Genomic DNA, 13,938 nt, shown 5'->3' on the forward strand with positions numbered 1-13,938 from the left:
TTGATAGTAACGTTTTTTAAACCAACGGGTTTCAAGCGGAATATATGCAACCGAAAACAAATTTGTTGAACAGTTTAAATTCCCCGCGTTCTTATTAATAGGATTTGGAACCACAACCCACCCCTCCCCCCCTGAAACCACCAACCACCCCTCCGATGGAATCACAACCTACCCCTCCCCCAGCTTTTGCCCCACTTATAGGACCACTCCGCCACCCCTGTCAACAAATGAGTCTTGTAAATATTGATGGATAATTACTCTCCAGCGCAGATCTTCGCAGAAAGCCTTCATGGTTTGAGAGCGGGGTACCCTGGGTGTACCAGAGGCTCCAAGCTTCGCGGCAAATGTCGAATGACAACATTGGAAACCCGGGATTCCGAATACATTTGAAAGTAGGTGTAAAATACAGATCAAATTGTGTTCATCATTGGAACCCTCAGATATCTGGATATTATTGCTCAAATATTATTGCTATTTAATTATTTCCTATTCGTTAGACATTTTCAACCATTCTGCTCAAATAACTCCGAATGGACAAAAAATAGATAAATAAAAAATTAAATTCGCTTTCGCTGTAGAAAGATGTGAAAAGTGATTAAAAAATGCCTTGGCATGAACGACAAACTCAGCCCCAGTCGGTCGGAGCCCGTGAGCGTTGTGTGACTCCGACTGCTAGGGGCTGCGAAGGAGCCAATTGATAAGAAACGATGAGTTCACGCAACAACGCAAGTTGCCCCAAAGATAGAAACATAGAAACTAGAATAAATAGTGGACTGCTTTGCTTTATTCGTAGGGCTTTTTGCGTTTCGTGAAAAAAAAAAAAATGATAGGGGAAGATAATCATTTTATCCAACTTTTAGCCTGCGTATCAGGCGATTTTATTTTTGTATCCACATATATTCTTCAAAGGGGACGATAAAACCAACTTGCAGCTTTTCCAGCTTTTCCGTACCCAGGGGTAGTGCAGGGGGTGCGAACGCACCCCCAACAACGGCCGATGGTCCACTTTCGGTTCTCAATAGAAGACTAGTCCAGACCTGGGACTCTCTTTGCGCTCGATATTCTGGCTCGCGTGAAAGAGGGTCCAGTATTTATTGGCAAGAAAAGCGTGCGCGAGGCGGCGTCTTCCTGCCGGCGTCGTGGATCTAAATCACTCTAAAACCAAAACTATAAAACATAAGCTAGATCACTAAGGTGTGTAGCCAAATCTGACAATAAACGTCTCGTGGCGATACGGAGATACTACAAAGGCATAGAAAAAAATCCATCTTTGTTCTTTCGTTTCTTTAGGTTTTTTTTTTTTCATAAGCCATGTAAAGGGGGAGAGTCCTCTGCTGTTCTCTTCTATTTTGCTTGTCTAGCCCCCCACTCCACTCCCCGAAGGGGCGAGCTCTCGTAGACGTTCGTCACAAGCTGTTAACCTGGCACTACGCCACCAATTGAGCATGAACGAGTCTAGCGACAAGTCGCTTTGGAAATCTGTTAAAATATAACCAACTAAAACCACTATCTACGATCTCTGGCTTCTTGAGAAGGTGTATGGTGGCTTGATACAGTTCCCTACATTTGATACGAAGAGGAATCACAAGCCGTCAAAAAAGCCAAATTTACAGAGCGGAAGTTGCAACGAATGAAGTCTACCGATCATGGCTACCAAGTTCGAGCCAGATTTTTTGCATTCCCCGGCCGTAATTTTGGATTTTAAAGTTTTGCGTGAAATTTCATGTCTTCTTTGTACTCAAGGAGCTTTAGTTAACTGGAAACATGTGGCCTGCGAACTTGGTTACTCTACTTCCGAGATTACGGGAGAATTTTCGAACTACAATGGATGCTTGCCCGCCGAGAGAGTGTTGTTAGATTTTATTCATCGAAAAGGGGGGCGGATACAGGAACTAGTAGACGTATTTACCAATCTAGAGCTTGCTGCATGTCTTCAAGAGCTCGAAGCCTCCCAAAAAAGTAGGTTAAAAGGCAAATTAAAAAAACCTACGCCAAGGTTTTGTCTTTTTTTGTGGTGTCGTCACAAGTCCTTGACTCGCACCAGTCTTCCCCGCTTGTGTACACTGCAGTTATTTCGTAATTTATTTTCGATTTCAGGGAACATAGATGATGTGTCTTTAGATAATGAAAAACGAGCCGAACAACCCAAAACCTATTCTGTGTTCGAAAAAAAAAGAAAGAAAAAGAAAAGAAAAATCAACGTGGTTTCTTTTGATCTTCGCGAAGGGAAAACGGAGAAGTGGAGGGGGGGGGGGGGGGGGGGGTCCAGCCCTTTACTGAATGCACATATGACAAAAAATAACTTGTTTTTTGTTTCCTTCCAGGTGTAAATGGTACAAACTGTGAAAATGACAGTACAAATAATGCAATAGAGCCAACAGCTGTTGATTATGGTATCTCTGGTGATGAAAATTTAGAGCACAAAAATGAGATGAAAAATCAGGAACTGGACATTTTACGTGAAGAAAAGGATTTAGATGAGGAAATCAAACCTGACACCACCATTCTTGCTGCATCTGAGCAGAATGTAGCTGGGGGATCATTAAAGAAACAAGTTTGTAGTGAAACAGAAAACGGCGCTGTCATGTCTAACCAGCAAGGAATAGCCCCTTCCAACAAAGAGCATACTGTCTGCCAACATGAAGTTTTGAATAACCAGTCCGTAGACAATGGTTTCCCCACCATTGTTGACTTTCCAGAGAGACCATGTTTTAATCGTTCTAAGTCGGTGCCACACAAGTCACCCTTCAAAGGGTTTAAAAATATTTTCAAAAGATCTAGATCTGTTGACTCAAGCAAGCTTCCGAGCTGCAATGAAAACCCGGTTATGAAAAAAAGACATTCAAAATCATTTTCTTTTTGGAAAAAAAATCATAGGGACAATAAACAACTAAAAGGCTCATCAGTGAGGAAGGAGAAAGAGGTCCTGAAAATAGACATATCTCCTGATTCAGGTAAAACACCGCTCTTTTATTCCGAAAATTATGTACAACTGTACTCTCAACTACTGTTAGCATCATATGGTAGAAAAGGTCTTATTCTTGACTAAGAGGACAAGATACATGTGTACAAGGACATAATAAAACTAAGTGAAAATGGCCCAATAAATACAAAATGAGCTATCCCCCCACACTTCATCCTGCTAAGAGCCCTGGATATAGGCTTGCTCTGTAAAATAGTAAAATGCTTAATGCATTAAAAACTTTGGGGTATCTTGTCCTTTTAGGGGTATATCTTGTCCTTTTAGGTGTATATCTTGTCCTCTTAGGGGTATATCTTGTTCTCTTAGGTGTATATATATCTTGTCCTCTTAGGTGTATATCTTGTCCTCTTAGGCGTATATCTTGTCCTCTTAGGTATATCTTGTTCTCTTAGGTGTATATCTTGTTCTCTTAGGTGTATATCTTGTCCTCTTAGGTGTATATCTTGTTCTCTTAGGTGTATATCTTGTCCTCTTAGGTGTATATCTTGTTTTCTTAGGTGTATATATTGTCCTCTTAGGTGTATATCTTGCCCTCTTAGGTGTAATCTTGCCCTCTTAGGTGTATATCTTGTTCTCTTACATGTAGGTGTATATCTTGCCCTCTTAGTTGTATATCTTGTCCTCTTAGGTGTATATCTTGTTCTCTTAGGTGTATATCTTGTTCTCTTAGGTGTATATCTTGTTCTCTTAGGTGTATATCTTGTTCTCTTAGGTGTATATCTTGTCCTCTTAGGTGTATATCTTGTTCTCTTAGGTGTATATTGTGTTCTTTTAGGTGTATATCTTGTTCTCTTAGGTGTATATCTTGTCCTCTTAAGTGTATATTTTGTCCTCTTAGGTGTATCTTGTCCAGTGCAGGATTACTCGATTTTGTGGAAATTCTAGTCCAGTGTGATGTTTTTCTGAACCCCTGGTTACAGGCCTGCCAACAGAGTTTTTTTCTTACTAAAAGATGGTTCTTATACCAGTATATATTATTAAAAGTATTGAAATTGAATGACATTTTAGATGGCAGTCCAAGCATGCCAAGCCAAATGGCAAAACCATCATCTACAACTTCTATAGAGTCTGGATATAAGGCAGAAGGTAACATATCTATCTTATCTGTTGAGAACATACCATCATTTGCTACATTAGAGGAGGGGATGACAGAGCTTGCATAAGCCAAAAAAAATAATGAAAAACAATAGGAATGACTGAATGTTTTTATATTTTACCAGCTAAAAAGTCATATCTCATGCTCATTATATCTCACATTTTTCCCCCTATAATTTTACAAAGCAATCTCTTGATCAGATAAAATTTGAGAACCATCAGCTAACAGTTTAGACAAGGCTTGAAGTTCCTTGTGATTAATGTGATGTATTTGATGATTTTTTAATCATATAATCTTGAAATTTAGTGTTAATTTGATTTTGCTGCCTTTGTTTTCAGACCATGTTTTTCCTCAACTGCCACCTAAATCCAGCACCATATATGGTATGCAAAATTTAATCCATAATAACCATTAGAGTTTTCTCTAGATGGAAATAAAAAATAACATCCAATAACTTTATTCAAATGCCCTTAATATTATACGTTTTTGTTTTTGTAGAGAACTCAAAAAAGAAGATTTATATAATCTGTGCTAGAGATGATCCAAAGATCTTTGAGGAGGCTCTCAAGCTTTTTTGGCAGTTTCAAGTTGAGAAAGGCTATCAGTGCCACATGAGTTGTATTGATTACCAAGACTTCTGCTGCAATCCAAACCGTTATGTTTATCAACAAATACTCACTGCTGATAATGTATTTCTTTGTGTCTCTGAGAAGTTGAAAGAGACATTCGAGGCGAACATGGATGGGATGAAGAGCTTTGATGATGACGGTAAGATATCAATAATAATGATGATACTCATTGTTGTGGTGGTTAAAACGGGTGATGGTAATGATAATGATTGTGATATGATTCGGGCAAGATATCGATAATGATGATACTGATTGTTGTGGTGGTTATAATGATGGTGGTGGTGGTAATGATAATGATTCTGGAGTGATTCTGGTAAGACAGGATGGTAATGATTGTGGTGATAGTTATGCTAAAAATGATTATGGTGATGATGATTATAATGATAATGGTTGTCAGGCTCGTTCGCACCCACCCCCCCCCTCCCCCACACAACGACCGAAGGTCCACTTTCAGTTCCCAATGGACATGCTATTCGTAGACAAAACACTCTGGTACAAAACTATAAAACATAAGTTAGATCACTCTGGTACGTAGCCAAATCCGACAATTAGCGTCCCGTGAAGATACTGCAAAGGCATAAAAAATCTCTTTTTGTTCTTTCCATCCCCACCCAGAAAAATTAGGTCCTCTTTTTCGGATTTGGCACTCCCCCAAGAAAAATCCTGGGCGCAGGCCTGGTTGTTGTGGTGATGATTGTGGTGTTAATAATATTTATGGTGATTATTATATGATTCTGGTAAGATGTGGATATTGATGGTGGTGGTGGTGGTGATGATGAGGGTGAGGGAAAGGGTGATAGTGATGATGATGGTGGTGATTATTATGTGATTCTGGTAAGATATAGAAAGACTAAACTCAAAGATATTGCCTATTCTTTCATGGATCCTAGATGGACAGACCTTGAGGTTCTCATCTGATTTGATCATGGGTGATGTGGCTAGCAAAGGATGTAACGAAAAGGGCAAGTTTATGACAATCCTGCTAAGTGACGACTCTGACCAGCACATTCCTCTCCTGATGAGAAACTACTGCAAGTATAAGTGGCCGTTACAAGAACGGAAGATGGAGAATACCATCCACGGAAGAGCAGACGTTGAAATGCCGCCCGTCAACAACACTCGCAAAGCACCTTCTCAGAAGGTTTCCACGGCTAATGGCATAAAGTCTGTCATTGTAAGTACAAACTATGAGAAGGACTATAATATTCCAAAGATAATAATGCATTAACATAATCTTTTTGTGCATTTTTCCCACTGCTTTACCCTAAAGGCTGGTTCCCCTTGATCGCACACGATCGCAGCTAACTTGACGGTACGATCGCAACCGATCGCAGCTAACTTGACCGTACGATCGCAACCGATCGCAGCTAACTTGACCGTACGATCGCAACCGATCGCAGCTAACTTGACCGTACGATCGCAACCGATCGAAGCTAACTTGACCGTACGATCGCAACCGATCGTAGCTAACTTGACCGTACGATCGCAACCGGTCGCAGCTAACTTGACCGTACGATCGCAACCGGTCGCAAGCTGTTTCCATACGATCACACTCGATCGCCCACGATCCTAGGGGGAGTTTCCATATCGTTTGCGATCATATGAAAACCTTAAGTTTTCACGATGTTTGTACTGTAGCTAACCTTATAATATTTTGTCGAAAACAGGCTTCAAGATGAAAAAGGAAACAAAACTGACAGAGAGCCGAAGTTTTTAGAGACGTAGAGAAGTTAGAAAGTTTACTTTGTTGAAAATCAGGCTGCATGATTACACTACTGATAGTAAAATACTGTACAAGAAAATGTAGTCAAATAACGACTAGGATTTTTACAAATAACGCACTTAGATGAAAAAAAAAAGTTCAATCATACATCTAAAAGACTTTGAAAGGCATAATGTATTTACATAAAACCATAAATTAAATGTTTATAGTGTACAATATATTCAAGTCACATACAGCAGAAGCAGTATTTTTCGCGGCGATTTTGTGGAGCTAAGACTCCGAAAAACCGTTTGTTTTCATAACGGGTTTTTTCTTGCGAGGGAAAACCTACGGACCGACGGTACTGTAGGTTACTGTATCCATATTTCTTTAGTTGCCAAATATGCATTTGGCGTAAAGGCCATTAGTTGTAAATATAAATTGTGATACACTCTTGTAAACATAATTGTTGAATTAAAAATTGTTGGCCATAAAGTGACAAACGAAACAATATCCTGGAGTAAGTACGCATCTGCTTTGTCTCCTATTATCTTTGCTCTACAAAGGAGTTATTTTGTCTCTATTCATAATTGGATTGGGTTGTAAAAGAAATGAAGGAAAAGGGTATTGAGATGGACAAAACAATTATCTTCTGTAATACATTAGTTGACATTGCAACAGTCATGAACTGGTTAATGATGAATCTCGGGCTGTTTATAATCTTGCCGCTTAGAGATTAAAAATAAATTCTCCGTAGAGAGATAGGTTGTTTTGCCGTAGTGGAGCACTAATTTTGTTTTGCAGAATCTGCATTCTTGGTTTCTTTCGCTCGCGCGCTTTTATCTGTTTCGTTGGCGTATGCGATTCTTGCTCAGGCATAACTCTCCATGTCGAAGCTCGCGCGAAAATTCCCGTGAATCTGACAGTCGCACATGGGTTTGTTTTGGTTGTGATCGAAGACAGTTCTTCCCTGCTAGCAGAGGCCTCTGCTAGCAGGGGAAGACAGTTCAAAACAAAGGGGAAAATTCCTCGATTATGATTGGCTCGAGGAGAATACGTGACAAGACTACCGGAAGTCATTCTTAGTTGGGGGCGGATCTGAGAATCAGGGGTTTTAGTGCAGGCGTTTTTTTCCCTCTTCCCTCTCTCCTTTCCCCCCTGCCCTGCGTCCGTTTTTGCGCTCGCCCCCAGGAACCGTGCGGCTTAGAATACAATGTGGCGCCCGATCATCGAACGGAGAGGGTTTTCCGCGATAATAACCGAGCTTAGAATACAATATGGCGCCCGATCATCGAACGGAGAGGGTTTTCCGCGATGATAACCGAGTACCGCCTGCAAGCAGGCTAGGCGAAAAAATGACCCAAAGCGTTCAGAATATGACGCATCCTGGCTGGTTAAAGCCCTGTGCAAACTGCGTCAGCACCCATCAGCATGAAAGCCCACTGAAGGAATGCTGTGCCGGAGTTAGGACGGTGTGCAAACTGCCCCAACACATGGCCAGCATGTTGGTAAAAAAGGTCACGCGTGACTGACGTTTGAAGCATGACGGGACCAAAGGCAACCCAAGACTACCATTTTTCCAGCACCTCCCAACAAGGTTTTCAAACTGCGCCAGCATTACTGGGCCAGCGTCTCGTAACTTTATTGCTGGATATGGACAGTTCTACTGTATAGAGGCCATCCATAATCGCGATAATATTCAACAATTCTCGTGAATAAATAAAGAACAAGCGAAGTTGTTCTGTAAGTATATTTCGTAGACCTCTTATAAACCACCTTTTCTCCCAAAAAGGAACATTGGGAAGCATGACCGTGGAGCTCTGGGAACGAGAATGCCAAATGTTGGCCATGAGTTGGGGCAGTTAAGCCCCGTGCAAACTGCGCCAGCACCTGCCAGCATTGCTAGCGAATTTTCGCATATAGGACAAAGGACATGTCAAAATGGGAAATGGACTTTCTGAAATTTCCTTTGTCTAGTGGTCAGTCGAGCAAGAATTCGCCAGCAATGCTGGCAGGACCTGGCGTAGTTTGCACGGGGCTTTAGGCCGGCGAAGTGCTGGGCCGGACTTAGGCTCAGGTGTGCAAACTGCCCCCAAAACTGTGCGCTTTCCTCACATTCACCCTTTGTAGATGGTATAGTGCAACATATCTTTAGCATGGAGGTATTGGAATATATCACACTCCTTCAGAGCTTGCACTGCTGTGCTAGGTCAATCATTGCCTTGTTTTTTTTTTAAAGCGGTCACAAAGATTTAAAGAGTTATCTAAAAAGCCTTTTTGTCTAATTCGCTTATGCTTTAACGATTTATCTACAAATATCAAGTCTATTGCGAACCGAAAGTTGACCTTCCGCCGTTGTGGGGGGGGGGGGCGAACCCTTGGAACGGGCCTGAAATGAGCCCAGCATTGCTGGGTTTGTGTACAAACTGGGATATGCTCAAATGACCACGAGACAAATGAAATGCGAAGTGTTGGGCAAAAGTCTAAACTCAATCAAAATTTCTCCTACACTCGCCAGCCCCGCCCATCACGGTTTCAAACTGCGCCAAAATAGCTGGGCTAACGTCTCACCAGTCATTGCTGGCGCAGTTTGCGCAGGGCTTTAAAGGCCTTTAGATTAGTAGGCGTAGTTGTTTTACTTGAGAGGTTATTCCATACAGGGATGGGTACGAACAAAAAAGTTTGTGACCCCTAGTTCTTACAGACCCAGGCATAATTTCCACAGGGATTGGAATGTTCTGTTGGATCTTATGAAACAGTTTCAGGTCCCTGTGTACTCTTCGATCTTGTGCTGACTCCCTTATTCAGTAATGGGATCAAGCAGTAGTTGCATATTCTGTGAGAGGCCTGACGACGGACAAGTAGGCCTGTTCCTTAATACAGTGCCGCAAGCTTTGAAATATTGGAGGAGCACAATATAGAAACATTAAGAAATTTTTTGGGGGGCACAGCCACGCCCCTACTGGTCATTTTCTTATAAGTTTTTAACATATTGAGGGCACCTGCCCCCAGTGCCCCACCCCCTGCTACGGCCCTGTAATAGATGCGTTAATGGATGAGAGATTCCTCTGGAGCACCGCAAGAATCCTGATAGGATGCAGGCTAGATACTACACTTTGACTGCTACAATTTGTTTCATGGTTTTATTCAAACCACTATTATGCATTAAAGCCATGATAACTCATACACATGCGGCTCCAACTCCCTGCTAATTCGAGCCTATACAATGTTAGAGTATTTTTTTTTTACTAGAATAACCCAAACAATCTGCTTAAAGAACTGTTTCTTGTCTTCCTTGAGTGTTTGGGTTAACAAAGTTTCTTTAAAGTTTTCTAGTTAAAAATGAACAGGGACATTTATTTTTCACACAATATAATTTCTTTCCTAGGACATTATACTGGTGAAACATTATCTTTTCTCTTTTTCTTTTTATGCTGTTTGTCTTTGCTTTTCTTGGGAACTGATTGAGTGTCAGATTGTGAAGAGATTGAAACTGAATTGTTATTGTCCCCATCTGTCTCCTGTGATTCTACTTTTTTCTTCTTCTTTGGAGTTATTTGTTCTGAGTTTTCATGATTTTGCTTAATATTTCTCTTCTGAGATGCAGCATCTTGTATATTGTCCATAGGTACAACTTTTGAAGTCATTTTCATTTTTCTGTAAATCAAACACAAAACAAAATAATTCAGTATGCAAATAAGAGACATAGCTTTAATGGTGTCGGCACTTTCTTATTTGGAATTGTGTAAAGTATGTGAGCTAGAGACAGAACAGCAACCAAGGGGCAAACATTAAATTTGAGAATTCTCCTCTCTAAAGGGATCCCTAAAGCATGTTTTGAAATGTTAGCTTATAAATGCTGAAACCTTATGAAACTACTAATAATAGGGGACTTGCGCTGAGAGATCATGTGTGGTGTGATCTGTTTGGGTGGCAAACGCGTGCTCAGGTTTTTAGCAACAAAAAAGCAACTTATTCAGCGCTTATGGAAAAAGCCAGAATTCATTTTTTTTCAAAAAGGGTTTAGTCTCATTTAAAGACTGGTGTGATGGGCACATTTATTTCTGATCAATTTGTTTGATTTTTTTGTTTTGAATTTACCACACAGAAAGGTCATATGGTCTCTTAGTGCAAGTCAACTATTTCTTCATATTATACAAATTAATGTAACTGAAACTGTAACTGAAAGACTATTTTTGAGAGGCTGCATCCCCCATTATTATTATTTGTCACCAGTTTACTTCCGGTCAATTACGTAACAATCTCCTAGGATTTTTAAAGGAAAACAAGAAAAATATTTCAAAATTGTAAAAGCAGTGTGCCTATCGGAAGTTTCCTTGAGGATGTGACTGATAATTTAAAGCAGATGACCTGTTTAATATTGCAGGTGCTAATAGATTCTTTTGTCTCTTGTTGGTTGTTTCCATTGGACGGAAGTAAACTGGTGATAATGTGGCTTTAACAGAGGGAAGTTTAATGAAGCTTAAAACAAAAATTTTGAGTAGGTATTCAGCAGCAGAGATGTCTGCTTTATAAAACTGTAAATTAGAGAGTTTATTTTTATGACACTGGAAATCTGTGTACTGTATTTTGTAAGCTCTTGTCAAGAAAACTACTCTCAACAAGAACTGCACTATACAGCAATTAGATATATATTCCCTCATGAACTAGGATGACATTTTTTCAGGTACATGGCCTGGATTTGCTGACACAGATGTCACACTTCAAAGTATAATGTTCTGCCTTTCTTCAATGGAGTCGAGGGGTACAGTATGACATACCTGTCAACCTCCAAAAATCTCAAGGCTTGAGAATTTTTTGGGGGGAGGGGTGGGGTACATTCATTTTTGGGGGGAAGGGGTGGTTTTTTTTGGGGGGGAGAGGTGGGTTTAACCTTGCAGGCGTTTTCTGTATAGAAAGCTCTCACGAACATTGATGTTTCAAATATTTTAACCCATTGACCCCTGAACCGGCTGTCGGAAAAACCTGCTTATTCCCCTGAACCGGCCTGTACTGGCCGTTTTTAGCACGCGCGAGAAAAACCTCTCTAGCTCCCCTCCTCGTCGAGTAAAGCTTATGCAAATTCAGCTGTAGCATGACAAAGAATTGACCAATCAAATGAGCTCTTTTGCACACCTCCTAGCAGCTGAACAATAAAACAATGCCTTGTAGTGAAATCACTTGTCTCGGGCGACCGCCATGTTGAATTCTTAGCGCTTGAAAATCGCAGTATTCTCATTATTTTCTCGCTTTCAAGAAAGATAATTAGAAAACTTGACACGATAGTTCCAGAGAGGATAATAACAGCCCGTGAGAAGATCGTTTTAATGAAAAATGACGGGAAATAGTGCGTAAAGACATCTGAGTTCACGCTGGATTCTGACAGTGAAATCTAACTTTTGGAGTCTCACAGTGGAGATTTTGACATGTTTCGAGAAGTACACTGCCTCTAGTCTGGTGAGAATGAATTATCTACCCACTAAAAGTCTGCTGTATGGATGGAGGCTTCTTATTTTTGTGATAAGACCTGTATCATGATATTTATTTTGGCTAAATCAGGCCGGGGTGAATTCAATAATTAGACCACGTGTGGTTGCTCTTATCTCAAAATACTCATTTCATGAGGTCAAAATGGTACAAAAATAAATTTTACTGGATCACACAACATCTGCAAGGCAACAAGGATGTCACAAAGGGTTTTTTTAGATGGATTAACCCGAATATTTTGCATGTTTTATTTTTGCTCTGTTTGAGAACGATAGATTTGACTAACAAAATCCGTGCGAACAATTTGAATCAATTCTATATTCCTCCGTTCTTGGTAAATAAAAATTAAGGAAAATCAATAAGTAATCAATACTTTCAGAAGAGAAAGTTTAACCGTCGCTGTGTCCAGAACACACACTTTGAAATACATAAAATGTCTTTGTTTTACCAAGTCTTGAAATCTTATCTATGAAATAAACTCACGGAATGTATTCAGGAATACTGTGAGCACATTATTTTAAATATTGTATTGATTTATGTATTTATTAAAAAATAATTTTGTCATAAGTTTTGTTTTGTTTCTTTTTGTTCACTAAATTGATAAAATTTCAATAAACTTGTTAAACAATCGTCTAGTTTTTATATTTTCCTAGTTCTTTACAGATTAATTTTTACACCCTCCAATTCCTCATCTTTTTCTGAATAAGATGCACTAGTTGCTTTTATGTACAGTAATATTGTATCGCAATTTACTGCGCATATGTGTTTTCTTTTCTTCTTGAGTGAATTTGCAAAACTTATGAAAACTCCCAGAAAGGGTGAATCGCGCGCTATTATCCCAGGAGCAAATGGGTTAATAGAAAATAGGTGAAATGACGATTTTCTAAAGAACAATTTTTTGGAAGCGTAAAAAATCGCTTAAAAGCGGGAGATTTGGTGCTCAACACGGGAGAGCGGGAGAAGGGGTCCAAAATCTTGAGACTCCCGCCTAATGTGGGAGAGTTGACAGGTATAGTATGAATGGACCCACCCATATGTACTGTTATCACTTGTCTCTCACTATATGGTACCCCACCCAAATCCTGATATGTACCATAATGATTTGAATAAGCGCCCAGGGATGATTATTTAATGTTTCAGATCTTTCGGGGTGTTTATTGAGGAGGGGGCGCTTATTTCGGTGGAAAATACCAGCTTATGAATTGATTGAGAACAAAACTTTGTTTTCAATGAACTGAAACAACAGTAAATAAGACAACTGAAAGAAATGTGCAATTATATAGATAAAGAAGTAGAAGGGATAACAAAAAGATCCCGTGTTGTAATTTGATGTCAATAAGTGCCTCCCTTTGCAAGGCCCCCCATATGTAGATTACAAACGGTAATGTAACATTATTCTTACCTATTCTTCTTTTCATCAACCGATCCAGATATAGATAAAACGCCAGTTACTGATTCTAGCCCAACGACACGGAAAGCTAATTCGTCACCTAGGGATAAACTCCCGTACAGACCATTAGATGTTCTACATTTAGCAATTGATGCGTTGAAACACCCATGCACCAGGCACCCAATATGATCATAGCCGAATTTGTTCACCACACCGATCAGCTTGTTACCGATTTCAGGTTTGAATGTGATATAATCCACTTGTGCATCGAAATGAAGAAATGGGCTTTCGTCGATTATGTTCCCACGCCTTTGTAGCAGTGTAACTTTGTCATAAGCGACAATAACAGCTCGAAGTTTCTCACAATATTTCATCAATTTTTTGTCGAGTTCTTCTACAATTCCCTTTTTTAAACGACCTAAGTAGCTAGGTGGTAAGCACATGTGCTCTGTACACTGAATTACTTGAAACAAAGAGTGCTTTTCGCCGCACTTTTGTCTTGCTTCTGCTAGACTAAGGGTGCTTCGAACATCGGCAGCCATGTTGGATGTCCCCACGTGCAATCTGGTCACCAGTCTACCGCATCGAACTGCTTCGAATGACTTCCGATTGTTTATCGATTTAGATTTCAACATGGCGGCAAACTTTCAA

At 40.0% G+C, this 13,938-nt stretch overlaps 2 protein-coding genes across 2 annotated transcripts; one reads left to right on the forward strand and one right to left on the reverse strand.

The window, feature by feature from the left end:
• Positions 1-847: 847 nt before the first annotated feature.
• On the forward strand, positions 848-6,909 carry LOC116619733. Its single transcript, XM_048729295.1, has 7 exons — positions 848-1,959; positions 2,325-2,954; positions 3,992-4,069; positions 4,418-4,462; positions 4,578-4,847; positions 5,599-5,882; positions 6,376-6,909. Exons 1-7 carry the CDS (start codon positions 1,647-1,649, stop codon positions 6,385-6,387), a joined length of 1,632 nt encoding a protein of 543 aa, XP_048585252.1. The 5' UTR covers positions 848-1,646; the 3' UTR covers positions 6,388-6,909.
• A 2,630-nt stretch (positions 6,910-9,539) lies between these two features.
• On the reverse strand, positions 9,540-13,922 carry LOC5515181 (DNA-directed RNA polymerase I subunit RPA43). Its single transcript, XM_001635234.3, has 2 exons — positions 13,300-13,922; positions 9,540-10,067 (listed from the first exon to the last, which is right to left on the reverse strand). Exons 1-2 carry the CDS (start codon positions 13,920-13,922, stop codon positions 9,803-9,805), a joined length of 888 nt encoding a protein of 295 aa, XP_001635284.3. The 3' UTR covers positions 9,540-9,802.
• Between the last annotated feature and the right edge of the window lie 16 nt (positions 13,923-13,938).

Source organism: Nematostella vectensis, chromosome 6 (assembly GCF_932526225.1).
Source record: "Nematostella vectensis chromosome 6, jaNemVect1.1, whole genome shotgun sequence".
Classification (NCBI taxonomy): Eukaryota; Metazoa; Cnidaria; class Anthozoa; order Actiniaria; family Edwardsiidae; genus Nematostella; species Nematostella vectensis.

What these genes read in the sequence shown, in the direction of transcription:
- LOC116619733 (XM_048729295.1), top strand. Translation starts at nt 1,647, where the DNA reads ATGGCTACCAAGTTCGAGCCAGATTTTTTGCATTCCCCGGCCGTAATT. An exon ending in AGACATATCTCCTGATTCAG is followed by an intron (nt 2,955 to 3,991) that starts GTAAAACACCGC and finishes ATGACATTTTAG; the next exon opens with ATGGCAGTCCAAGCATGCCA. An exon ending in GAAGAGCTTTGATGATGACG is followed by an intron (nt 4,848 to 5,598) that starts GTAAGATATCAA and finishes CATGGATCCTAG; the next exon opens with ATGGACAGACCTTGAGGTTC.
- LOC5515181 (XM_001635234.3), bottom strand. Translation starts at nt 13,922, where the DNA reads ATGTTGAAATCTAAATCGATAAACAATCGGAAGTCATTCGAAGCAGTT. An exon ending in GTTGATGAAAAGAAGAATAG is followed by an intron (nt 10,068 to 13,299) that starts GTAAGAATAATG and finishes TTTGATTTACAG; the next exon opens with AAAAATGAAAATGACTTCAA.